Below are 26950 nucleotides of genomic sequence, written 5' to 3'. Positions count from 1 at the left end.
GAAGCAGCAGACACTGAAGAAAAGCAGGACTCGTGTGGCTGAGGTCCAGGGAGAGAGGGAAGGAAGCACTTTGGTGTCTGCTGAACTGATGGCCCAGGTCACAAGCTCAGGCTCTGCTGAGAGATGGTTCTGCTCTGGTCTTGTTGGAGGCCATTCCCTACCAATGCATGACCATCCCTTGTTCCTGAATTGAGTCTCCTAGAGCTGTGAGAACAAGTGTGTTCCATGTCCATGGAAGAGCAGAAAGTGGCAGGATATGTTTGCTTCCAGTGCTTGTCTTGGCTGTTCCTTCATGGTGCTGGCAGCATCATCAGAGACACAGAACAGGTTATCTCAGCCCAGAGTAATCCTATCTTCTGCACTTGCCCAGGTCCTTGCAGGTTCACCAGGGAAAATCACTGTGAGTGCCTGTCATTCCCTTGCCCAGCAGGCACCCAGTTGTGTTTGGATGTGAGCTGCTGGCCACAGCCCGACATGCAGAAACATGGAGCATTGTGCATCAGACGCTGGGCTGAGGATTTTTTTTCCAGAAAGCAAGAAACACGGTCACAAGGGCAGAAGGAAATTTGACACGATCTGTGTAAGAATCTTCTCGTGCTGTGAAAGTCAACAGTGCATGGGGGCTTTGTGCTGCAGATAATCACTTCCAAGCAAAAATCTTTGCAGGAAGGAGCACCAGCTTCTTCCTTCTGACAGAGACCAAGTGTTGTCACCATTTGCTCCAGTGCTCCTGCCAACAGCCACCTGCAGAAAGGAGCACAGACACCAATGCACGTGTGCTTTGGCTGTCCTCTGTCAGAGAAGTCCCCCGGGGGCACAGGTCTCTGTGGCAGGAGCAGGCATCGGCACTGGCAGGGCTTGGGGGTGGCAATTCTCCTTTGGCAGGGACTCTGCCACACCTCTTGATTTCAGTGCTCTCTGGTCATTCAATATAATTTTCTTTTTTCTCATGTCTCAACACCTCTCTCTCTGAGAAACTTTTGGAGAGCACACGGGAGGCAGTAAATCCTGATGCAACGATTACCACCTTTGTAATTACACACCTTCAATCATGTCCCACCCAGGGTCCCCTCCTGCCTTTACCTGGCCTCTGCCAGCTGCTCAGAAAGGCCTCGTAGCTCCCGCTCTGTGGCTGCCAGTCGGGCTTGCAGGGCAGCGTTCTCTTGTGCCAGCACCGCCTTGTCCCTGCACACCTGGGACAGTGTGTGCCCCTGGCGAGAGAAGTCCTGGAGAAGCCTCTCCAGAGCCCTGGGGGCTGGCTGCTGCGGGCGGCAAACCTGGAAGCAGAGGGGCACCATTTTTGTAGAGGAACAGCAACAACAACACACTCTTGGTCTTAGCTTGCTCCCAGAAGCAGCATTTGGGGTGGCCTTGCTAGGACAATTCCCTCTCCCACTGGTGCTGCTGAGGAATAAGGTGAGCACACCTTGGCTGCCAGAGGAACCTCGTCCTTCAGCTGTTCCCTCTGAGGCTGCGATTCCTCTGCTGGTTCTTCTGCCACTTCAGGATATGTCCAGAGCTAATGCCTTGGAAGATCTGAAAGAGGAAGATACGTAAAAAGCATCATGTAGTTATAGACTAGAAATAGCCCTGTGTTGTCAGGAGAACAGGGTGGTCAGAGGCATCATCTGAGGTAATGTTTACATTTCACCTTGATGCTGATTGGATAATTTTTTTATTAGCTTTCATGTGAAGTGCTCCTTTGGGAAGCACATCCTATCGTCACAGGATCATAGAATGATTTGTTTGGAAAGGTGCCTTCAAGACCATCTAGCTCCAACCCCACCTTTCACTACACCAGGTTGCTCAGAGCCTCATCCAGCTTGCCCTTGAACACTCCCACACCCACAACTTCTCTGGGCAACCTGTTGCAGTGTCTCACCATTCTCACAATAAAGAATTTCTTCTGTAAAACTGCACAAGTTGAACAAGTGTATTTACTTGATAAAGTTTACTTGCATAAAGTCAGCTTTCATGAAGGTAACACAGAATGATTGTTGGCATACAAACTGCGATATTGCTATACCAAGAACTGAAAAATAAACATTCATGAAATAATTTCCAAGGATGGCTTCCAGTGTGATGGATGGCAATTGAATCTTTGCATTACAATGTTTACACCACAAATAGTGATGTGCAAGTATGTGTTCAAGTGGCATTTTTTTAAACAAATAAATATATTTCTGTATCAAGGAAAGTTTGACAGCTATCATGAGACATCCACTCTTAAGTCAAAATCCTCAGTAGTCATGTCAGTATGAGTGAGCAATGGAAGCAAAAAATAAAAGGCATAACATAAAAGTTCTGTTCCTTTCTTCATTAGGGTCTGATCAAGGTGTGTGTTCACAAACTATTTGGATGTACCCCACTACTTCAGCTGTACTTCTCATTGAAACTTGGAGACCTAATGAATATTTGGGAAACCCTGAGGAAATTTGAATTTTATTTAGGAACCTAGAAATTCTATTTGGAAAAACAATTTTGTAATTACAATATTTGCTGAAACTCACAACCTGGGAAAGATCTTTGACTCAGACTGATTTAATTTTTCAAATTTTCCTGCTTTCTGATTCAACAAGCTCCATCATTATACAAAAGTTTATGAAAAATATAGAAAAACATATCACACTTCCCTGTATTCCCTGAATACTAGCAAAACTACCTACCACTGAAAAACATTAATTCTGGTTGCACTCTTGTTGCACTTCTTGATATCTCTCTGTTGCAGATGGTCACATGGTGTCGTCTTATGGGAAATGTCTGAATTTTCTACTGCACAAATACACAGTCTGCATCAAGGCAGCTCTATTTACTCAGTCTTTTAAAAAATACTGCTTCACAATAGTTTTCAATTTCCTTTCTGTTTTATTCTACCACATTTTATTTAGGTTCAGTAGGCTTGGGAATGCAATTTCAAATTTTCAATTCAGGTACCATTTTAAGTGAGAAAGATCCATAATGACCATGTTTTCATGGCAGTATAAAATCCAGGCCATACCTAAATAAAAATTCCAGGATATCATATGATATATAGCCTTAATACAGCATGTTTTGAGTTTGGTGGGTGGCTTTTCCTCAGCTTTCCTGCATTTTGAATCAAGACTTCTATTTTAATGATATTGCAGGATGGGGGACTAATCACCTCATACTCCAAATATTCACGAAGAAAATCTTTGAATATTAACCTTGAAATCAAATTTAGAGTTCATTTCTGAAGACACCTCTAGCCATCATGACTGTGATACAGCCTTGCACCACCCACAATCATTGTGCTTTGCCCTGGAGCTGTGCCCATGCTCTGCTGGCCAGGAGATGCTGCTGACTGAGGAGTGCATTGCCAACCCGACTCTGGATTTGTGAATTGTTCCTGCCTTTCCTTACTAAATGGGTTTGCACTAGATATGGATGCAGTGTGGAAAATCAAGAGTCCAAGTAAGCAAACAGCTACAGAAAGGGGCAAAACCAGCTGACAGCAAGAGCTCCATGAGTCCACACCAGATCTTCTTATGATGATGCTAATGAAGGAATGACTTGCCCAGTGACATCAAGGCTACTGAAAAAACACTTTGAAGACCATCAGATCCTGGCCCTCAGACTTGTAGAGAAAATTAGGCCAGCCATACACATGAGAAAATTGACACTTACTTTTATTATTCTCCTCCATATGTGCACCAAGCAGTAAGGAAGCATTAGCAATAAAAACAGAGGTGCAAAATATCCCCTAATTTTGGATTATTTAGCTGTCACTATGTCAATCATACCTTTCCAATTCTACTATGAATTTAAACCTTCTTTTACTAAAGCCTGCTTCTGTTCATGACAATGGGTAAACTTTAGGTGGAACACCATCTTGTGGAACAACATGTGCAGAATTATATGGAGAACTCCCTCAAGGGTACCAAGTGGAAAAGCCTCTCAACTGTGACAATGAAGTGTGAGCATTACCTCAGAAAAAACCCAAAAAGAAACAGAATAACTCACCTCAGGTATAGAAAGCAGATGATTTCTACAAGAAACTAACAATTTTTTTTACTGGAAATTATAAAAACTACATTAAAAAATTTAAAAGTGCACAAGTCCTTTTGTGCACAGCATACAGTGTTAATTTTCCATGAATACTTTCCCAGGCTCTCTGTTTCAGCCAGTTATCCTGTTCTTTACAGAACATACCAGGGTTTTAGCTCTAAGAGAGCTTTTTCATTATTCCAGAGTAAAAGAAGTTATTTTCAGTAACCAACTATGGAAAATGTAACTTCAGCTATGTAGAAATCCATTTCCTTCTGAAAAGTGGAATGTGCACAATCTTTAAATTATCAAAAATTTCTAACTTTATGCTATGTAGCTAAACTATCAAATGCTGGTGTTGGATTTTAAAGGTATGACCTAATGAGACAGTGCTGGAAAGAGAAACCATATGAAAGACCATCATTTGCTCAGATACTGGTGTCATTGAACAGGATGTTAGAAGACACAAAAGTAAAACTCTGGTTTTTATGAATATATATATATATATATATATATATATTCATAACAATGATACAATTAGGCTATGCATATTTTCAACATTATTTAGGGTTCTTGAGGTAATGCACCTTTCATCACACCTGCTCTGTTTATTTCCTTTCTAGACCTATGTGAATACTAGCCTACATGAGAAATTTACCTATGCAGGCATTGATTGCTCTGCTGAAGCAGCTGCTTAAGATGGGACAGATCTTCATTTATCAGTGGTTGATTACAGAAAACCAAACTTCAGTCTGCTGGAGCCCAAAATGTGATGTGCTGTGTAGAACTGTGTATAGCTCTAACTATATATAATACAGCAATGCTGTTTTACCACAGTTATGTGTGGGTGTATCACACAATATCCTGTGCCTTCACAGGCTGTACAAGTGTATATACTGTCCAAAGCAGCTATAGACTGAAGTAATGAAATCTGTTGTTTCATATGCAGTGTTTTTCTTTTTTCCTAGTCATGTAGATATAATGTCTACATGCCTATTGTAATGCATTAGGTATTGCCATCTTAGAGTTTTTGTTTTATATCTTCCAAGAGCTACTCATAGCCAAGTGGTAACTTATTGCAGTATTCCATATACATTTCATTGTGTTTGAAACAAAAATGCTGGACAGTTGCAGTGCAAGAACAGCAGTTGCAAACCAGTGTGCTCAACAAGGATAATTAGGACAGACTCCTGTTTGAAAGCAAAGTCAGCTAGTAAAAATAATCTAGTCAAAATTCTGTTGACACTCTTAAGATATAAGGCATGCTATTGCTCTGTCATTGCCTAGTGAGTGTCAGGTTTTGCCCATATGCAAAATACACATTTATTTTGAAGTGTTTAATACTATCAGAGGCAGCCATACACTAATATTCATGAAGCAGAATAGAGAGTAACATGAACGACATACACCAGACTAACTCAACCAGAAGCACCAAGAGCTCTATTAAAAGGGAAGAAGCCAACAAACAAGGGTGCTGTGATGACTTGTGTGGCCTTGAGATAGGAAGAAATTGCAGTGTAAACCAGGTGCTAGATGTAAACTAGGAGTTTATTGTTGGGGATTAAAATACACTTACTTATAGAATATTAGAAATTATCTGTGTAGGTTTAATTGTAACTTGCTTTCACCTTAGCAGGAGAGGGCCTTGTTCAAACATTAGCATAGGTGAACTTTAAACGAACTCTGTGTCATAATGGCTAAGCAGGGGAGAAAAGAAAAAAAAAAATATTTTCTTCAGACAAGGGCTGAGACCCTGGAGGGCCCCAAGACTTTTTCAAGCAGTAAGATAAGAGCAGTTAATGACACACGAACATGGAGAATCCAGTGAGGTGTTGGAAGACCCCAGACCATAAATCACCATAAGACTAAGAGGCTCATGCAGGGCACCTGATGAGTGTGTGAAGGACGGGTGCACAGATTGCAGGGTAACAAAGGTCCAGGGATTTTTTGGTCAGGGTCCCTCTCTGGGACATCCAGCCCAAACTGAAATAAACCGACTCTGCCTTAGAACCCAGGGTCTGATCTCTCCTTTCACATTCACAAAGAGCACATTGATTCACTGGAGCACTGGAGCAAAGGACAGCTCAAGGAAAAAAGTCAGTGAGGTGAATAAAAATGTACCTCCAAGGGTGTTTTCTAGACTTCCAGGCAAAGCTGGGTAACAATATCTGCTGGAATTCCTCCATTTTCTGTACAGAAGTTTTCAGAGGCATCAAGAGGTTCTTGTCTCATACTCTCAAATATTTCAAACAAGCCAACACAAATGCCCATTCTGCTACTTGATGTAAAATTCTCCTTCTGTTGCAAATTTTTACCTGGACCATTATGTCACACAAGTCCAATATCTCTTATCAATATCTGCATTTAAGTGCCAAAGGCCCACTGTAAATTTACCTGAACAACAATTAGGTCTCTGTATAAATATTGATTCCCTTGTGAGTCAGGCAGGAATGGGGTGGGGCTTCCTGCCTCGTCAACTGGCTGCTCATAAGAGGCCTCTGGGGAGCGCAGGGACCCGACCTGAGCACAGTGACAGGAGCAGGGAAACAGGGGAGTGGCACCTCTCTGGGGTGTGGCACCTCTCTGGGGCGTGGCACCTCTCTGGGGTGTGGCACCTCTCTGGGGTGTGGCACCTCTCTGGGGCTCACTTGATGCCGCTCTGCACCACATGGTTCTCTGGGGTTTCTGGCAGAGTTTTCGGGTTTTGGGGTTCAGAATTTGGGGTTTTGGGGTTCAGTTTTTGGGATTTTTGGCGTTCAGAATTTGGGGGTTTTTTGGGGATCACTTGATGCCGCTCTGCACCACGCAGTTCTCTGGGGTTTTGGGGGTTTTAGGGGCAGTTTTGGGTCAGTTTTTGGGGTTCAGGATGTCAGGTGTTGGGGTTTTAGGGTCAGTTTTTGGGGTTTTTGGCTCACTTGATGTCACTGTGCACCACGCAGTTCTCTGGGGTTTTAGGGCAGTTTCTGGGTCAGTTTTGGCGTTTTTGGGGTTTAGTTTTTGGGATTTTGGGGTTCAGAATTTTGGGGTTTTGGGGTATTTTTGGGGCTCATTTGATGCCGCTCAGCACCATGCGGTTCTCTGGGTCAGTTTTTGGGGATTCTGGGGTTCAGAATTTGGGGTTTTTGGAGTTTTGAGGTTCAGAATTTCGGGATTTTTGGGGCAGTTTCTGGGTCAGTTTTTGGGGTTTTTGGGGTTCAGGATTTCAGGATTTTGGGGTTTTTGAGTTCAGAATTTGGGGTATTTGGGGCTCACTTGATGCCGCTCTGCACCACACAGTTCTATGGGGTTTCTGGCTCAGTTTTGGGGTTTTTGGGGTTCATAATTTGGGGTTTTTGGGGGTTCAGTTTTTGGGGTTTCTGGGGGTTCAGAATTTGGGGTTTTTGGGGTTCAGTTTTTGGGGTTTTTGGGTTCAGAATTTGGGGTTTTGGGGATTCAGTTTTTGGGGATTTTGAGGTTCAGAATTTGGGGTTTTTTGGGGGATTTTGGGGCTCACTTGATGCCACTCTGCACTACACGGTTCTCTGGGGTTTTGGGAGTTTGTGGGTTGCAGTTCTGGGTCAGTTTTGGGGTCCAGTTTTTGGGATTTTAGGGTCGGTTTTTGGGGTTTTTTTGGGGCTCACTTGATGCCGCTCTGCACCACGCAGTTCTCTGGGGTTTCTGAGTCAGTTTTGGGGTTTTTGGGGTTCAGTTTTTGGGGTTTTTTTGGGGCTCACTTGATGCCGCTCTGCACCACGCGGTTCTTGCAGCTCCTCCAGCAGGTGCAGGCCTGGTTGCACTCGAAGATCAGGGGGGGCTCGATTTTATTGAACTCCTGCAGCAGCCGCCCGTCCTGGGGGGAAAGAGCACTGAAACACCCTAAACCAGCCTAAAAACAGCCCAAAAACTGCCTGAAAACAGCCCAAAACCAGCCCCAAAAACACCCCAAAAATTACCCCAAAAACAGCCTAAAACCAGCCTAAAACCAGCCCCAAAACCAGCTTAAAAACAGCCTAAAAACTGTCTAAAATCAGCCCCAAAACCAGCTTAAACACACCTGCAAAAACATCTGCAAAAACACCTGCAAAACCAGCCCAAAAACACCCTAAAAACACCTCAAAAACCAGCCCAAAACCAGCACAAAACCAGCCTAGAAACAGCCTAAAAATACCCAAAATCCACACCAAAAATAGCCTAAAAACAGCCTAAAAACAACCCCAAAATAAACCCCAAACCAGCTTAAAACCACCCCAAAAATAACCCAAAATCACCCCAAAGCACCCCCAACACCCCAAAATCATCCCAAAATTACCTTTAAAAATACCTCCAAAATCACCCCAAAACAACTGGGGTGTTCTATTTTTGGGGTGATTTGTGTCTATTTTTGGGGGTGATTTTTGTCAATTTTTGGGGCATTTTTAGCATGTTTTGTGTCTATTTTTGGGGTGCTCTGTGTCTATTTTTTGGGGTGTTCTGTGTCGATTTTTGGGATGTTTTGTGGGTTTTTTGGGGCATTTTTGGGATGTTCTGTGTCTCTTTTTGGGGTGTGTTTGGATTTGGGGTCCCTCCCCTTTCCCAGGTGTTTTTGGGGTGCTCTGTGTGTATTTTTGGGATGTTTTGTGTCTATTTTTGGGGTATTTTTTGTCTATTTTTTGGGGAGCTGTGTGTCTGTTTTTGGGGTGTTTTTGGATTTCGGGGTCCCTCCCCTTTCCCAGGGTATTATTTGGGATGTTCTGAGTCTATTTTTGGGGTGTGTTTGGATTTTGGGGTCCCTCCCCTTTCCCAGGGCATTTTTGGGAGTGCTGTGTCTATTTTTGGGATGTGTCTGGATTTTGGGGTCCCTCCCCTTTCCCAGGGTATTTTTTGGGGTGCTCTGTGTCTCTTTTTGAGGTCCCTCCCCTTTCCCAGGTGTTTTTGGGCTGTTTTTGCATTTGGGGTCCCTCCCTTTCCCAGGGGTTTTTGGGGTGCTCTGTGTCTATTTTGGGATGTTTTTAGATTTGGGGTCCCTCCCTTTCCCAGGGTATTTTTGGGGTGCTCTGTGTTTCTATTTTTGGGCTGGTTTTGGATTTGCGGTCCCCCCCCTTTTCCCAGGTGTTTTTGGGGTGCACTGTGTATATTTTTGGGGTGGTTTTGGATTTGGGGTCCCCCCCTTTCCCAGGGGTTTTTGGGGTGCTCTGTGTGTATTTTTGGGGTGCTTTTGGATTTGGGGTCCCCCCCTTTCCCAGGGGTTTTTGGGGACCCCCCTCACCTTGTCGTACCAGCAGCGGATGCTGAGCTGCCCGCACAGGCAGTTGGAGGAGGAGCAATCGTCCTGGCAGGTGCAGTGCTGGGGGCAGAAATCACCCAAAATCACCCAAAATCCACCCAAAATTCAGCCCAGAATTAATACAAAAATCACCCCCAATTTACCCCAAATTATCCCAGATTTCACCCAGAATTTACCCAGGATTAACACAAAAATCACAAAAAATTCACACAAAATTCACACCAAATTAACACAAAAATTATCCCAAAATCTCCCAAAATTCACCCAGATTTCACCAAAAATTATCCCAAAATTAACACAAAATTTACACAAAATTTATCCAAAGATCATCCCAAAATTCACCGTAAATTAATGCAAAATTTACCCAAAATTAACACAAAATTATCCCAAAATTCACACAAAATTTACTCAAAATTCATCCAAAATTCATCCCAAAATTCACCCAAAATTAATACAAAAATCACCCCCAATTTACCCAAAATTATCCCAAATTTCACCCAGAATTTACTGAGGATTAACACAAAAATCACTGAAATTCAAATAAAATTTACCCAAAATTCACCCAAAATCACCCAAAATTTACCCAAAATTCATCCCAGAATTAATACAAAAATTATCCCAAATTCATGCCAAATTTCACACAAAAATTATCCCAAAATTCACCCAGAATTTACTGAGGATTAACACAAAAATCACCTAAAATTCAACTAAAATTTACCCAAAAATTATCCCAAAATTCACACAAAATTTACCCAAAATTCATCCAAAATTCATTCCAGAATTCACCCAAAATTAAGACAAAAATCACCCCCAATTTACCCAAAATTATCCCAAATTTCACCCAGAATTTTCCTAGGATTAACACAAAAATCACTCAAAGTTTACCCAAAACTTACACAAAGTTAACCCAAAATTTACCCAGGATTAATCAAAAAATCATCCAAAATTCACCCCAAAATCTCCCAAAATTATCCAAAAAATTATTCCAAAATTAATACAAAATTATCACAAAATTATCACAAAATTATCACAAATTATCACAAAATTATCACAAAATTTACCCAGGGTTAACCCAAAAATCACACAAACTTCACACAGAATTCATACAAAATTCACCCAAATATTAACACAAAATTCACCCAATATTAATACAAAATTAACACAAAAATCATACAAAATTTACCCAAAATTCACCCAAAATTTATCCCAGAATTAACACAAAAATTATCCAAAAATTCACCTAAAATTAACACAAAATTCTCCCAGTCCCCCCCAGTCCCTCCCAGTCCCCTACCTGCAGGTGGGTGATGTTGTGGTCGATGTTCATGGTGGAGCTCTCGCAGTTCTCTGCCATGTATTTGTAATCCTGCGGACACGGCTCCTCGTCCACGCTGTTCACACTCGGGATGGGCACGTTCTCGTGGCCACGGGCCACGTCCCTGCGGCCACCAGGGGGGTCAGGGGGGGCACCCCGAAATTCCCACTGAAATCCACCCAGGATAGCCCAAAATCCAACCAGGATCAGAGGAATCCCAGTGAAAATCCACCCAGGATAACCCAAAATCCACCCAGGATAACCCAAAATCTGAGAAATCCCCACGGAATTCCGGCCAGAAAGGGAAAAATTCCCATGGAAATGGAAAAATTCCCATGGAAATCCACCCGGGATAACCCAAAATCCACCCAGAACCAGAGAAATCCCAGTGGAAATCCAGGCAGGATAACCCAAAATCCACCCAGAAATGGCAAAATTCCCACTGAAATCCACCCCAGATAACCCAAAATCCACCCGGGATAACCCAAAATCCACCCAGAAATGGGAAAATCCCAGTGCAATCCCAGCCACGTCCCTGCGGACACCAGAGCCAGAGAAATCCCCAATCCAGCCAGAAATGGGAAAATTCCCACAGAAATCCGCCCAGGATAACCCAAAATCCATCCAGGATAACCCAAAATCCTACCAGGGATAACCCAAAATCCACCCAGAAATGGGAAAATTCCCACTGAAATCCACCCAAGATTACCCAAAATCCACCTAGGATAACCCAAAAAACCACTCAGGATAACTCAAAATCCACCCAGAGCAAGAGAAATCCCATTGAAAATCCAGCCAGGACAACCCAAAATCAGAGAAATCCCCACGGAAATCCAGCCAGAAAGGGAAAAATTCCCATGGAAATGGAAAAATTCCCATGGAAATCCACCCAGGATAACCCAAAATCCAGCCGGGATAACCCAAAATCCACCCAGGACAACCCAAATCCACCCATGATAACCCAAATCCATCCAGAATCAGAGAAATCCCGATGGAAATCCACCCAGGATAACCCAAATCCAACCAGGAAAAACCCAAAATCCACTCAGGATAACCCAAATTCAGAAAAATCCCCACGATAATCTGGCCAGAAATGGAAAAATCCCTGAGAAAACCACCCAGGGTAACCCAAAATCCACGCAGGGATAACCCAAAATCCACCCAGGAAAACCCAAAATCCACCCAGGGATAACCCCAAAATCAGAGAATCCCCAACGGAAAATCCGGCCATAAAATGGGAAATTCTCACTGAAATCCACCCAGGACTAACCCAGAATCCACCCAGGACTAACCCAAAATCCACCGGCGGATACCCAAAATCCACCCAGGACAACCCAAAATCCACCCAGGACAACCCAAAATCAGAGAAATCCCCACGGAAATCTGGCCAGAAAGGGAAAAATTCCCATGGAAATCCACCCAGGATAACCCAAAATCCAACCAGGACAACCCAAAATCCACCAGGATAATCTAAATTAAGAAAAATCCCCACGATAATCTGGCCAGAAATGGGAAAATCCCTGAGAAAACCCACCCAGGGTAACCCAAAATCCAGCCGGGATAACCCAAAATCCACCCAGGACAACCCAAAACCCACCCAGGATAACCCAAAATCCACCCAGGACAATCCAAAATCCATCCAGAATCAGAGAAATCCCGATGGAAATCCACCCAGGACAACCCAAAATCCACCCATGATAACCCAAAATCCATCCAGAATCAGAGAAATCCCGATGGAAATCCACCCAGGACAACCCAAAATCCACCCAGGACAACCCAAAATCCACCCAGGACAACCCAAAATCAGAGAAATCCCCACGGAAATCTGGCCAGAAATGGGAAAAATTCCCATGGAAATCCACCCAGGATAACCCAAAATCCAACCAGGACAACCCAAAATCCACCCAGGATAATCTAAATTAAGAAAAATCCCCACGATAATCTGGCCAGAAATGGGAAAATCCCTGAGAAAACCCACCCAGGGTAACCCAAAATCCAGCCGGGATAACCCAAAATCCACCCAGGACAACCCAAAACCCACCCAGGATAACCCAAAATCCACCCAGGACAATCCAAAATCCATCCAGAATCAGAGAAATCCGATGGAAATCCACCCAGGACAACCCAAAATCCACCCATGATAACCCAAAATCCATCCAGAATCAGAGAAATCCCGATGGAAATCCACCCAGGACAACCCAAAATCCAACCAGGACAACCCAAAATCCCCCAGGACAACCCAAAATCAGAGAAATCCCCACGGAAATCTGGCCAGAAATGGGAAAAATTCCCATGGAAATCCACCCAGGATAACCCAAAATCCACCCGGGATAACCCAAAATCCACCCGGGATAACTCAAAATCCGCAAAAAAATCCCAAAAAATCCCCCCCCAAAAATCCCAAAAATTTCCCAAAAATTCCCAAAACCCCAAGAACGTGTGAGGACCCCAGACCTGCTGATGATGTGCTCAGTGTGCAGCCCCCAGCCTCAATTTGGGACTCAAAGCCCCAAAACCGCCCCAAACCCCTCACAAAAAAATGCTGAAAAATGGAAAAAAAATCGAAAAAAAAATCACAAAAACCCCCCAAAATTTCCCAAAAATTCCCAAAAAAATTCCCAAAAATCCCCAAGCCCACCTGCTGATGATGTGCTCGGTGTGCAGCCCCCAGCCTCAATTTGGGACACAACCCCCCCAAAAACCACCCAAGAAATCACAAAAAAATCGGAAAAAACCCCCAAAAATCAGAAAAAACCAAAAATCCCAAAAAATCCCCAAGACATTCCCAAAAACTCCCCCAAAATTCCCCAAGCCCACCTGCTGACGATGCGCTCGGTGTGCAGCGCCCTGCCCGCCGCCCCCAGCCTCAGTTTCCTGTTGAGCTGCAGCGCGACCCAAACCTCGGAGCGCTCGGGGGTCAGGTCCAGGGGGGAGTCGCCCTCCTTGTTCCGCAGCTCGGGGTCAGCACCACGGGACAGGAACAGGCTTGGGGGGGAGAGAGACCCCCACCCAAATTAGAGAGAGACCCCTCCCCAAATTCACAGAGAGACCCCTCCCCAAATTCAGGTCCAGAGGGGAGTCGCCCTCCTGGTTCCGCAGCTCGGGGTCAGCACCACGGGATAGGAACAGGCTGGGAGAGAGGAGAGACCCCCACTCAAATTAGAGACCCCCCACCCAAATTAGAGACCCCTCCTCAAATGAGAGACCCCCACTCTAATAAGAGACCTCAACTCAAATTAGAGACCCCAACTCAAATTGAAAGAGAAAGCCCTCTTCTAATTCAGGGATCCCCAAAATCCCCCCCCAAATCCCATCACGGGATTCCCCAGTTCCATCAGTGGAGCCCCCGGGACAGGAACAGGCTGGGGGGGAGAGACCCCAACTCAAATTAGAGAGAGACCCCTCCTCTAATTGAAAGAAAGACCCCAACTCAAATTGAGAAACCCCTCCCCGAATTCAGGGACCCCCTTCTCAAATTGACAGAGAGAGACCCCTCCTCAAATCAGAGACTCCTCCTCTAATTGAGAGAGACCCCTCCTTAAGTTCACAGACCCCTCCCCAAATTCGGGGACCCCCAAAGCCCCCAGCCCCAATTCCCTCTCACCTCACACAGTCGTGGTAGCTCTCCCTGGCTGCAATGTGCAGGGGGGTGTCCCCATGTCCTGTGTCCCCTGACTCCCCTGAAGCCCCCAGACCCCTGTGACCCCTGTGACCCCTCTGAAGCCCCCCAGAGCCCCCAGCCCCAATACCTGACACAGTCGTGGTAGCTCTCCCTGGCTGCAATGTGCAGGGGGGTGTCCCCGTGGAAGTTCACGGCGTGCAGGTCGCACTGCGCGTTCAGCAGAACCTCGGCGATCTCGGCGCTGCCCGTGAACGACGCCCAGTGCAGGCAGATGTTCTCCTCCTGGGGTTTTGGGGGTGAAAAAATGGGCATTTTGGGGGTTTTGGGGTTAAAAAATGGGGTTGGGGTAAAAAAAATGGGGGGTTGGGGGGAAAAATAGGGTTTGGGAATCAAAGAAAAAAACAGATTTAGGGGTTTAAAAATGGGGTTTGGGGGTTTAAAATGGGGTTCGGGGGTAAAAATTTGGTTTACAGATTAAAAAGGGGGTTTGGTGTAAAAAAATGGGGGTTTGGGGGTAAAAAATGGGGGGCTGGGAAAAAAAATGGAGTTTGGGGGTAAAAATAATGGGGGTTTGGGGGAAAAAACTGGGGTTTGGGGGTAAAAAATGGGTTTTGGGGATAAAAAAAACAGATTTAGGGGTTTAAAAATGGGGGTTGGGGGGTTTGAAATGGGGTTTGGGGGTAAAAAAATGGCATGAAAATAAGAGGTTTGGGGTTAAGAAAGGGTTTTTGGGGGGGGTCAAAATGGGGTTTGGGGAGTAAATATAGAGTTTTTGGGGAAAAAAAGAATTTTTGGAGAGGAAAAATTCCTCTTCTAGAACAAAACCCCCTCGTTTGGGGGTCCCTGAGGCCCCCCCCCAGTATCCCCCAGTCCCTCCCAGGTGTCCCCAAATGTCCCCCAGGTGCCCCTCAGGTGTCCCCAGATGTCCCCAGGTGTCCTCAGGTGTGTCCCAGGTGTCCCCAAATGTCCCCCAAATGTTCCTCATGTGTCCCCAAATGTCCTCCACGTCTCCTTAATGTCCCCAAACGTCCCCAGGTGTGCCCGGCTGTCCCTCAAATGTCCCCAGGTGTCCCCTGGTGTGTCTCAGGTGTCCCCAGATGTCCCCAGGTGTGTCCCAGGTGTCCCCAGATGTCCTCCAGGTGTGTCCCTCAAATGTCCCCCCAGCTGTCCCCAGGTGTACCCCAGGTGGCCAGGTCCCAGGTAATCCGCAGGTGTGTCCCCAAGGTCCCCCAAGTGCATCCCCAAGGTGCTCCCCCCAGGGATTCCCCAGTGTCCCCAGGTGTGCTCCAGTATCTCCAGGATGTACCAGGTGTGCTCCCATGTCCCCCAGGTGTCTCCCAAGGTGTTCCCAGGTGTGCCCCAGGCTGTCTCCCACTCTGTCCCCAGGTGTGCTCAGTGTTGCCAGGTGTGTCCCAGGTGTCCCAGGTGTGTCCCCAGCTGTCCCCAGCTGTCCCAGGGTGTGCCCAGGTGTGTCCCCAGCTCACGTTGTCGGTCAGGGTGACGTCGGCCCCGCGCGTCAGCAGCCGCCGAATGATCTCGATGTGTTTGTGCTCAGCCACAGATGATCAGGGTCCAGCCCCCGTTGTCCTGGGGGGTCAGGCAGGGGTCACTCGGGGTCACTCGGGGTCACTCAGGGGTCACTCGGGGGTCACTGACCACCCCTGACCCATCCTGACCCCCACTGACCATCCCTGACCCCCAATGACCACCCCTGACCCAGACCCAGATGATCGGGGTCCAGGCCCCGTTGTCCTGGGGGTCACTCAGGGGTCAGTGACCACCCCTGACACCCCCAAACCATCCCTGACCCCCACTGACCATCCCTGACCCCCACTGACCCCCCTAAACCCGGACCCAGATGATTGGGGCCCAGCCCCCGTTGTCCTGGGGGTCACTCGGGGTCACTTGGGGTCACTCAGGGGTCACTGAGCACCCCTGACCCTCTGACCACACCCAGAACACTCAGGGCAGTCCCTGACCACTCCCAGGACACTCTGAGGACGCTAAGGACACCTGTGGGACACTCACTGGACACTCTCAGGACAATCCCTGGACAGCCCCACGACACTCAGGCCACTGAGTGGACACTCCCAGAACAGTCACTGGACACTCTCAGGACAATCACTGGACACCCCCAGACACTCAGGACACTCTCAAGACACTCCCAGGACACTCAGGACAACGCCTGGACAGCCCCAGGACACTCTCAGGACACTCAGAACAGCCCCTGGACACTGAGTGGACACTCAGGACAGTCACTGGACACTGAGTGGACACTCACCTGTGCATTGACATCCACCTGCCCCGTGCTCAGCAGCAGCTCCACCATCTCCAGGTTCCCGTTTTTGGCCGCGTGGTGCAGGCAGGTGGAGCCGTCCTCCTCCTGTGACATCATAGAGAGGGGAGGTGACATCACACAGGGCGTGGGGATGTCATAGAGAGGGGTGGTGATGTCATACAGAGAAGTGGTGACATCATACAGATGGTGGTGATGTCATACAGGGAGTAGTGATGTCATACAGGGGTGGTGACATCATATAGGGATGTGGTGACTGTCATACAGGGGAAGGTGACATCACAAATGGCACAATAATCTCACACAGGGATTGTGATGTCAAGGAACACAATAATGTCATGCAGGGTGCTGTGACGTCATAGAAAACACGGTGATGTCACAGGAGGCACAGTGATGTCATGGCACCGTGGTGTCACAGAGAGCACGATGACATCATACAGCACGCTGTGATGTCACAGAGAACACAGTGACGTCATAGGTAACATGATGACACCATAGAAGGCACAGTGACATCATACAGGGCACCGTGACATCACAGAGGGTGTGGTGACATCATAAAGGACACGGTGACATCACATATAGCACAATGACACCATAGAGGGGACAGTGCCATCACGGAGATCGCAGTGACATCACACAGGGCACTGTGATGTCACAGAGAACATGGTGACGTCATAGGAGGCACGGTGACAGCATAGGGGTGTGATGATGTAACACAAGGGACAGTGACATCACAGAGAGCACAATGACATCATAGAGAGCATGGTGACATCATAGAGCATGTGGTGATGTCATAGAGGACATGGTGATGTCATAGAGAGCGTTGTGACATCACAGAGCATGTGGTGATGTCATAGAGAGCGCTGTGACATCACAGAGCATGTGGTGATGTCATAGAGGACACTGTGACATCACAGAGAGCATTGTGACATCATAGAGCATGTGGTGATGTCATAAAGAGCACTGTGACATCATAGAGCATGTGGTGATGTCATAGAGGACACAGTGACATCACAGAAAGCACTGTGACATCGCAGAGCATGTGGTGATGTCATAGAGGACACGGTGACATCATAGGGAGCACTGTGACATCATTGAGCATGTGGGGATGTCATAGAGGACGCAGTGATGTCACAGAGAGCACTGGGAGGTCATAAAGGGCACTGTGACATCACACAAGAGGAAGTGACATCACCCAGGGCAGCAACACCATGGGGGGTGTGGGGGGTGTGGGGGTTACCACGGCGCGCGATGACGTCACGGTGACGTCACTGGCCCGGTGGTGACGTCACCTTGCTGTAGACGCAGCCGCCGCGCCGCAGCAGGTACCGCGCTGCCTCCAGCTGGTCGTGCGCCACGGCCTCCATCAGCGGCGTGCGGCGCTGCTTGTCCACGGCGTTGTGTCACCAGGGGTCACTGAGTGTCACTGAGTGTCACCAGGGGTCACTAAAGGGGTCACTAAAGGGGGTTTGGGGACAGAAAATGAGACCCCCCCCAGGCGGGACACGCACGAGCGGTGGAACCGGTGACCGATGCGCATGTCTGGGTGGCACTCCAGGAATGTCCCCTACAGGGACAGGAGAGTGTCACTGAGTGTCACCAGGTGTCACTGAGAGTCACCAGGGATCACTGAGTGTCACTGAGTGTCACTGAGTGTCACTGAGTGTCACCAGGGGTCACCAAGGTGGGTCACAGATTGTCCCTAAAGGGGATTTGGGGACAGTCCCAGGGGATCTGTCTGTGTTTCCAGTGCCTGCACTAGGCCTTGCCTCTCCTTTCCTGAGACCTACAGTTCATGTCCCCATTTCTGCCCTTCCCTCTGCTACCTGGCTAGTCAGACTCACCTGCCCATTCTCTTGCTCCTCCTTCAGCTCTTCCCTCAGGAGCTCTACAAACTGCTGGCTTTGTATTAACTTTTGCTGCAGCCAGCACAGCTTGCATAAGAGCTCGACCTTCTGGTGCTGCAGCTGCACAGAAATTAAGACAAGATGGCTTTAAACTTCCTACACACCATTTGGGTGGCAGCCAAGACTGATGTGCTCACGCTTTCCAAAAGCATTTTGTTCTTGCTCTTGTGTTCATAAAGGGCCAGCTAAGAGACAATCCCACCCAGACAGTGTCCAGACAAGCAGTGCTCAATTGCCTCTAGACTGGCTCTGCCTTAGAGCTTTTCTTATTCACGTTGCATGCTGGCAACTTCCTGCTTCATCTCCAGCAGCCTTTTCTCCTGCTCCCTCTGTACCTCTGCCAGGAACTTGTCCCGTTGCTCCAGCAGCTCCTCTGCCTCCAAACGCTGTTGTTCTAGCTGGCTCTCCTGATGAGAAGAAGAAGAAGAAGACACTTCCAGATCAAGTCCCAGTCCAACTTCCCAAAGGAGGAAATGAAAGTTTCATCCCTCCCACAACCCCCCAACTGAAGAGTGCACAGTAGTGGATTTGTGCCCTCCTGTTCCAATAAGAAACTTAGGAGGATGATCAGCAGGTGGAAGGAAAGGAGATGCCACCTTCCTTCCCCACTCTGTTGGCTTCCCATTTCCTGGCCCCTCTCTCCTCGGGATTTCTATTCTCAGAGGCTCTGTCCTCAAAGTCCCTGTGTCCTTTGATCAAGGAAAAGCTCCAGGTGGAATGCAGGCCTAGGAGGAGGCCAGTGTCCCAATGCCCTAGTCACAAGACAGGCCTCCAGCTGAAACACCAACAACATGGGACCTGTTTCCTATGGTTAAAGCCCAAAGGGAAGACCTCTGTCCACCATGAAAGGAGAGCAAACAAGGAACCCAGTCTCTGGGACTGCAGTTGGCAGCAAGCTCAGTAGTGTGATGCACGGCACGAGGGTCTGAGCAAGATCCTTCCCCTTGGCTGCCTTGCTTTGGCTGGAGACCACCCAGCCTCCTGGGTAACTTGGCTTATGCCCATCCTGAAACCGTGGCTGCATTGACTGGCCCAGCACCGTCCTCTGGGGCTTCTCAGGCTCTCAAATATGAGCCCTTGAAGCCCTCTGCTGCCTGGCCCAGCAATGTGTGGCCTACAGCAGAGGCTTGCAGCCATGCCACCTACTCAGGCTGCTCTTCTGCTAAGCCAGCCCACCAAGCCTGCCTGAAAAATTCAGGTGCATATTGAGTCCTACCAGTTTTTCCAGCTTCCTTTTTTCTTCCTCCTGAGCACACTGCCAGAGTCTGAGAGCCTTGCTGCACTGCTCTTCTGCCCAGCGGAGCTGTTCAGCCATGTTTTCACATTGCTGCTTGCTGAAAGATCTTACAGCTTGCAGCTCACGCCGAAGGCCCTTCACATCCTCTGCAAACATGACAAATGGCAGCAGTCAGACACTACACAGGCAGAGGGCTCTGCTGAACTTAAACCCTTCCAGGTTTCAGGCAAGGAGGGACCTGCCCCCAGCTCCTTCACTCCTCGGAAGCCCTGAGGACAGAGCTGGCTTTGGAGCAGCCGCACCGGGCAGGACGATCACCAGAAACAAAGCGCACGAGGCTCTCACCCAGGATCACCTCCTTGGCCTGCGTGGCTGAACGAACTTGGCCTTCCAGACGGCTCCTGGCCATCTCCAGCTCTGACACGTGCTGCTGAGCCTCCAGCAGGCTGCATTGCAGGCTCTCCTTCTCTGACCTACAAGTCATGGAGAAGAAGAGAAATTGTTCCTGGCACACAGAAGAAGCAGTTTTTCTGGAAGATGTGCCTAAAGATCTCTACACATGAGTATGGAAAATGGCTTGCATGGAAACTCAGATATAGCAAGACTATTTGTACCACTTCAAGTAGCAAAGCAGGCCCCTCCAGGTGATTAGGCAGTCATAATCTAGCCCAGCACAGAATGCCCAGCTGTGTTTGATCTCAGCAGCCAGAACTCCAATTGCTCTTGCCTGACACACCCCTCATGGGTGGCTGTGCCCACAAAGTCTCTGCCAATGAGCAAAAGCCCAGCCTCTGCTCACAGCCCTGAGCTCATCAGCACTTCCAAGTCACTCTGCAGGTGCACAGAACACAGTGTTCTCCTGCCTGACTCATCAATGTTTACTGCCATTCATATTGCACGTAGAGATACTTTGTTTGCCAGTAGCTCTCTTAGTAAAAGGGACTAAATGAATGTACTGAACCATATATGAAAACTCCCTCCTCCCTCCACTAGCATGAATAAGAAACCAGAACCAGGTTTTTATATGAACGAGAACCATCTTGGAAGTGGGACAAGTATCCTCTCATTTAAAACACTGGAATGCCATGAACAAGAACACTTGCTACTTTTGTGTAAATACTAAGTGCACCAGCTGTGCCCAAAAATCTTGTTACTCTTTAAAAAGGAAAAGGGACCATCCAAAGTGAGCTTGACACGTTATAGAGGTGGGTGAACAAGTGAGCAAGAATCAGTGCTCAGCAAGAATCCCTAGAGACTGTTGAAAAGTCTCACAACCTTTCCTTTCTGCTGCTGTGGCTTGTAAGGAAATCTAGGTCCTGCACCATGCTTCATAAGAGTAAGCTGAGAAGGGTCTCAAGATTTTCAGCATGACCCTCCAGTGTCAAGTGAAGCATCAGTGTCCTACTCACAACATTCCCGTGTAAGAGCCACAAAAATAACATTCGGGTCACAGAATCCTTTTCTTTTTCCTCATGTCTCATCACCTCTCTATCTGAGAAACTTTTGGAGAGCACACAGGAGGCAGTAAATCCTGACGTAATTACACACCTTCAATCATGTCCCACCCAGGGTCCCCTCCTGCCTTTACCTGGCCTCTGCCAGCTGCTCAGAAAGGCCTCGTAGCTCCCGCTCTGTGGCTGCCAGTCGCGCTTGCAGGGCAGCGTTCTCTTGTGCCAGCACCGCCTTGTCCCTGCACACCTGGGACAGTGTGTGCCCCTGGCGAGAGAAGTCCTGGAGAAGCCTCTCCAGAACCCTGGGGGCTGGCTGCTGCGGGCGGCAAACCTGGAAGCAGAGGGGCACCATTTTTGTAGAGGAACAACAACAACAACAACAACCACAACAACGTCCTGGTCTTAGCTTGGTGACAGAAGCAGCATTCAGGGTGGTCTTGCTAGGACAACTTCCCTCTCCCATTGGTGCTGCCTAGGAATAAGGTGACCATACCTTTGGCACTGCCAGAGGAACCTCTTCCTTAATCTGAGTCCTTGGAGGCTGCGATTCCTCTGCTCTCTCTGCCTCCACTTCAGATGCCCAATGGAGTGAGGAGTGGCACTTCCTCTCAAATGCAGCCAACTCCTTCAGTCTACAACAAGGGGACAGATGAGAAAACCATTAATAGCAAAATAGTCTCCTTGTAAAAGCAGGACTACACACAATGTCCAACGTGGGGCAGTCTCCAGCACTTCCAACAGGCCTCTAATTCTGCCTCAAGAGAATGTTGGAATTCCCTCCCTAGACCTGCATCTCCCTTTGTCATTTGTGCAGGGGACAGAGTCACCAGCGAGAAAGTCAAAACCAGTGAGAAGCCACAAAACTTTTCCAGAAAGCTCAGGTACTCTCAGCTTAACACCTTCCTGCCTGCTGGGTCCTACACTCCTCTCTGATAAAGAGGATACCAGACTTGCAAATGTTCTTCTTCGGCTAAGACAGCCTTGCCCAGATGAGCACTGCCACAATGACTCTTGTTTTCAGTAGTGCAACAAGGAAAGAGCCTGCAAGCTATACCTTAGGGAAGAGGTGGGTGTGAATATCCAATCCAATAATCAAAGGATCCCAAGATGGTTTAGGCTGCCTAGGACCCCATGAAGCTAAAAGCCCAGTCTTCACCTCCAAGCACTTGGGGTCATGGAATCTGGACAGGCTGATCAAGCTCTATCCAGCAGAGGCTTTCAAATTTTCAGAGGTGGAATCTGCACAAGCTCTTTGAGGATCTTGTTCTACTGCATTATTGCAATTGTAATTCAACGCATCTCCTGAGGCCCAGCCTGAATCTCCTTTGCTTCTACCCTGGTCCACTTCGGAATGTTTCTTGTCAAGGTTTGAGAATTGAGTCCCACGAGGCAGCTTTGCTGTAGGGTGTCTTGGCAGCCAGACCTGCCCACAGGGCTGCCTTCCCCTCTGTGCTGAGCAAGTCCAATGATGAGAAAGCCAAATGTGTTCTCTGATGCTGGGCCTCCTAAAACCCAGCAATGCCCAGCCCTGCCCAGACAAAGTGAGAAAGCTCAGCACACACCTGAACTCCCGGGCGCTGCACACTCTACCCGTGTTTTCCTGCCGCTCCGCTTTTCCTGCCTGGGCCGAGGAGTCCCGACTGGCAAGCAGCTCTCCTGTTGGAGCCTGCAAGGAATGGGCAGGGAAAAAGTATAAACAAGCAATAAGGAGCAGGGAAGTTGGCTCCTGAGAGCTGGGAGAAGCAGCAAGCAGAGACACAGCTCAGCTGAAGGTGAAAGCTGTTGTGCGGGGGATATTGATAGTGCACAAAGGGGCTCACTTTCACACCAGTAGCACTAAACCACATCATGCTACTGCTCATCTAACACCCAGGGAAGTTCACAGTCCCTGTCACAATGCCAGGAAAATGATGCCCGCATGTGAAAGTTCAGATCCCATTTCCCACGTGTCAGTGGCTGGGCTGAAGCACCAGGTCATGGCAGGACTCCAGCCCTCAGCATCTTCAGCCACAAAGGGCAAGCGCTGCCTGATGAGAAACCTGCAGCTCTGCCCTGCACCAAAGCTCTGCACTGTACCAGCCAAAGCTCCACTCACTGCTGCAGGATGCTCAGGCCCTGGACTGGCAGCCAGGGGACTTTTGTCCTTTGCCTCCCCTTTGGCCTCTGGAGAAAGAGAGCGAGCCAGAGGAGGTTCTGCTGCTGGTGTGGTGCTCTGCAGACAGACAGACAGCAGTGTGAGGGACTGGGAGTAACCTGTCTTTCGGAACCTTATTTCTCCTGAGCCCTATCCCACTCTGTCCTAAGGAGAAGTTATGAATTTGGATACAAGTGGCATGCTCAGTCACTAAAACTTAATCCACGTGGGCTGATGAGACTAATGTTTGGATAGGACTGCATGTGTTTCTGAAGGAGATATCTCAGCCTGATTACAATCATCATGCAGCCTCCTGTCTGCAAAAGTTGACTTCCATTAATTAAAACCTCTTCAATGCAAAAGTAGAGAACCTGATGGAATCCTTTTGGTAGTGCTCATGCTGACATTGATGTGGATTTTCTTTCAGTCTGTCGGGGTGGCACTCTACTGCAACAGGCCAAGCCCACAGCTTGCTCCACAATTCTCAGACACCAGCATTGTCAAGAGTGCCCCTCCCACTCACCGAACCATGGACTTGACTCCTTCCACGGTTGAGGCGACCTGCCAGGGGAAAGGGAAGGGGAACGAGGTGCTGTTAGAAACTGGCTGTGCTGAGGAATCACACAGAACAAGGCCACCCAAGCAGAGAGCATTTTCCATTCACAGCATCCCTCCAGGAGCAACATTCTTTAGCACAGCAAGCGCGGCTACAGGGCAATACCCTAGGCTGTGTCTCCTTGTTGCTTGGCCTTGTCACTAAGGAAAAAGAGTCTTGGCCAAGAAAATGCAAATTGTTCCTTAGCAATCAGTGCTTACATTGTAGCTCATTGTCCACCCTGCAGCTAAAGCAGCTTTTTTCTCCTCTCTTCCCTGGACTTTTTTTCTGTTTTCTGAATTACATGTAGTATTTCCCATGTGGTTGCTCTAAACAATTCCCCAGAAAAGCTTCCCCAAGCCCCTGTTAGCGCTTGAGGTTCTGTTGGGACACAGCACAGGCCCAGCTCCGGGGTTCAGGAGCACACACAAGCTGCTGAGCAGTTTGCCCGTCAGCACAAAGCCAGTGGCTCTTGTAGCACACAGAGAGGAAGCAGTGAGACAGGCACATCTTTTAAGGACTCAAAGCAGAAAGAAAGGTGCTTTCCCTCAGTTCTGGAGAGAACTGCACAGTGTTTAGAAGGATGCCTCCAAAGCTCTTCCATCTGCATTTTGGAAGTTGTCCACACCCTGCTGGGCAGGAGACACCTATTTCTTAGTTGAAGTTGTTGGTAGGAGCTTTACCAAACTTAAGGCATTTTTTTATTACACTTTTATTTCAACGTGCTGCCCAAAGGAAAAAACTTCTACTTACGCCTCAGACCATTAAAAATTTTGCGGGATGACACCGCTGAAAACGCCCTGCCGACTGCTCTGCGGACTTGCTCCATCATTTCAGCAGGGCTGCTCATGGCCGTGGGCTGGAAAACAAAACAGAAAAATGAGAAAGAAACCCACTTGCACAAGTCCCCAGACTGTGCAAGGCAAAGAGGAAAAGAAGACAAAAGGATGCCCGTGTGAGTCTTCAGACTCATACAACAGCAGGCAAAATAGAAAGACTCCCTTTTCAGGGCACAGACTGCTGCCTGAGAACCCCTCAACAGAGGATCCTCCTGCAACGAGCACGCCAAGAGCTGCTCTGAACGCTGAGGCCTTGTGTGCATCAGAGCAACCTGCTGCTGACACCTCTGTGACGTGGCAGCCTCCCCTGACATCACAATAGCCACCGCTCCAGCTTGGACTGTGAATTTATGCAGAGCAACCAAACCTTCTCTACAGCTACTGCCAAAGAAAAGCCCAGAAAGTTCTCTGTGCCAAGGCAACAGGAACCCCACTTGCAGTCCATAACCCACAGCTCAAAGGATCCAAGAGTAACACAAAACCAGCACCAGGCACACACACCCAGTACTTTGGCCATCAACACTTCTGACTAAAACTAAGAACTCTTTCTGAAATTCTATAGATAAAATCGTGCTTTGGTAATGTCCCAGGGAGTTCCCTAAATTGGAATGCTTGTCATCCCTGCCTATTTACTCCAGGGCTAACATCAACCAGCAAACTGTAGGGCTTGCTGAAGGAGGAAGGATACTTTAGTGAGGAAATAAAGCCAAGTAACAAACACCCACAAGTGTTTGCCTGACACTGGAACAGCTTTTGTGTTGTTGTTGTATATGGCAGGGACACATCCTCTGCACGGGGCAGTGCCCATGTCCTGTGCACGGCAGGGGTGCCCTTGGAGTGGCCCTCACAGTGTGGGTGCAGCCATGGGCACATTTGCCCATTCTCTCCACTTCCACCACCTCCCAAGCCAACACTACTCTTGAAAACGTTCTCTGTCCAACACTGAAGGCACTTCTGAGGCCTTAGCAGAAACACACTCCCTTGGGCTTGTAGGAAACCTGTGAAGTCAGATTCCTCCATAGAGGTGGCTTTTAAATCTCTATCCAGCCCACGGTGGATACGTGCTGCCTAGCACTCCATTTTTCAGTCATTTGCTGCACTCTCATTTCTGGCCTGCAGGAGCTGAGTAGATTAATCCTGGTTTTCCTGAGCTAACATAGTCACTTCTTTTCTGGACCGCAGAGCTCACACAGCTGAGTGCTTGACATGGTGGAGGCCTGCCAAGCTGCCTGCTCTTGTCTTGGTGCTGAAACCCTGAACCTCAGTGCTCTTGAGAACTACACTTGGGCCTAAATCCCACTGGAATCAGCATTTCTTAGAGGGTCTGACCTTTTCTGAGGAACAGTTTCCATTGCTCACCTTTTTAACAATTAATCCAGGCCATGTTTTAGAAAGGAGGTACCTAACTGAGTCTTTGGAGTTTCCAGAAGGAACAAAGCCCTGTGATAGCAGGTAGCATTCCAGGCTGCTCTCAGGGGGAAAATCTTAACAAACTGAAGACACCTGCATAAAGGAGTGAATACGATTGTTAGCTCTGTTGGCCCGCAATGGCAAGGTCATGGACATGAAGGAAAGGGGCACATAGTGTCCTCATGTCCTATTTTTGCATATTTCTGGGAAGCAGAGGAATCCTGCTTCCACCAGTGAGGAGCTGAGCCTGGGAAGTAACATGTCCCTTCTGGTTGGGTTTTTGTCTTTTTTTCTCTTAGACAGAAGTTCTTTACAATATCACCAGAGCCTGCCCCCAGCCTGGCTGACTGGAGCCTGTGAGCAAACGCATTGCAGGAAGCCTGGAGAGGAGGCTCTGGTGCCTGAGGAGGCTTTGTGCCCTGCCAGCTCAGCGCAGCACTGGCAATCCCAAGTGCCTAAATGCTGCCCTCCCTGGGGAGATTCCCTTCCCGGGCAGCCGCACTCACGCTGGCCATGCGCTGGCGCTGTCCGTGCCCGGCGCTGTGCGGTGCGGACGGACAGCCCCGGCCGTGGCTCCGCGCTGCTCCGCAGCTGCCCGAGGCTCTCCCCCCTCACAGAGGGGCCCCGCCCCGCCCCGGGCGCCCCCTGGCGGCTGCCCCGCCCCGCCCGCCCCGCGCAGGGCCGTTCCCTTCCCACGGCGCCCCCAGCGGCAGCCGCCCCTCACTGCAGGCGCGGAGCAGCGATCGGGCCCTGCTGCTCCTCCTGCCTCTCGGCTCCCTTCTTTTCCACACACGGAGCCTGAAAAGGAACCGGTTTCCTGCCGTCTGCCGCTGCTTTACTGTGTTCTTTGTACTCTTCCCTCTGGCCTATCAGCTTTCCAACCCGGGTCCTGAAGCG

At 48.4% G+C, this 26950-nt stretch overlaps 1 protein-coding gene and 1 long non-coding RNA gene across 4 annotated transcripts in view; both read right to left on the bottom strand.

Annotated features, from left to right (window-relative positions):
• The window catches only part of LOC130266321 (uncharacterized), a 54931-nt gene extending 28263 nt beyond the window's left edge, over positions 1-26668 (bottom strand). Inside the window, exons 1-11 of the mRNA XM_056515628.1 lie at positions 26560-26668; positions 24558-26146; positions 23733-23770; positions 23171-23287; positions 22638-22741; positions 21569-21707; positions 21213-21406; positions 19970-20097; positions 19604-19770; positions 18723-18794; positions 18325-18447 (exon numbers count right to left, since the gene is read on the bottom strand). Coding sequence (XP_056371603.1) covers positions 18325-18447; positions 18723-18794; positions 19604-19770; positions 19970-20097; positions 21213-21406; positions 21569-21707; positions 22638-22741; positions 23171-23287; positions 23733-23770; positions 24558-24957 — 1482 coding nt within the window. The 5' untranslated portion in view covers positions 24958-26146; positions 26560-26668. The remainder of the gene's footprint in view (positions 1-18324; positions 18448-18722; positions 18795-19603; positions 19771-19969; positions 20098-21212; positions 21407-21568; positions 21708-22637; positions 22742-23170; positions 23288-23732; positions 23771-24557; positions 26147-26559) is intronic.
• LOC130266322 (uncharacterized) lies at positions 15680-17875 on the bottom strand. Of its 3 annotated transcripts, none has more exons than XR_008842830.1 (3): positions 17773-17875; positions 16466-16567; positions 15680-15771 (listed from the first exon to the last, which is right to left on the bottom strand). It is a non-coding gene; the product is annotated as an uncharacterized LOC130266322 (long non-coding RNA). The 3 variants fall into 3 exon arrangements; XR_008842831.1 differs by lacking the exon at positions 15680-15771 and adding an exon at positions 15906-15936; XR_008842829.1 differs by lacking the exon at positions 15680-15771 and adding an exon at positions 16038-16068.
• Positions 26669-26950: the final 282 nt, after the last annotated feature.

This window comes from Oenanthe melanoleuca, unplaced genomic scaffold, assembly GCF_029582105.1.
Source record: "Oenanthe melanoleuca isolate GR-GAL-2019-014 unplaced genomic scaffold, OMel1.0 S016, whole genome shotgun sequence".
Taxonomy (NCBI): Eukaryota; Metazoa; Chordata; class Aves; order Passeriformes; family Muscicapidae; genus Oenanthe; species Oenanthe melanoleuca.
The sequence above is the reverse complement of the archived record's forward strand: the minus strand, read 5'-3'. Positions and strand labels throughout refer to the sequence as shown.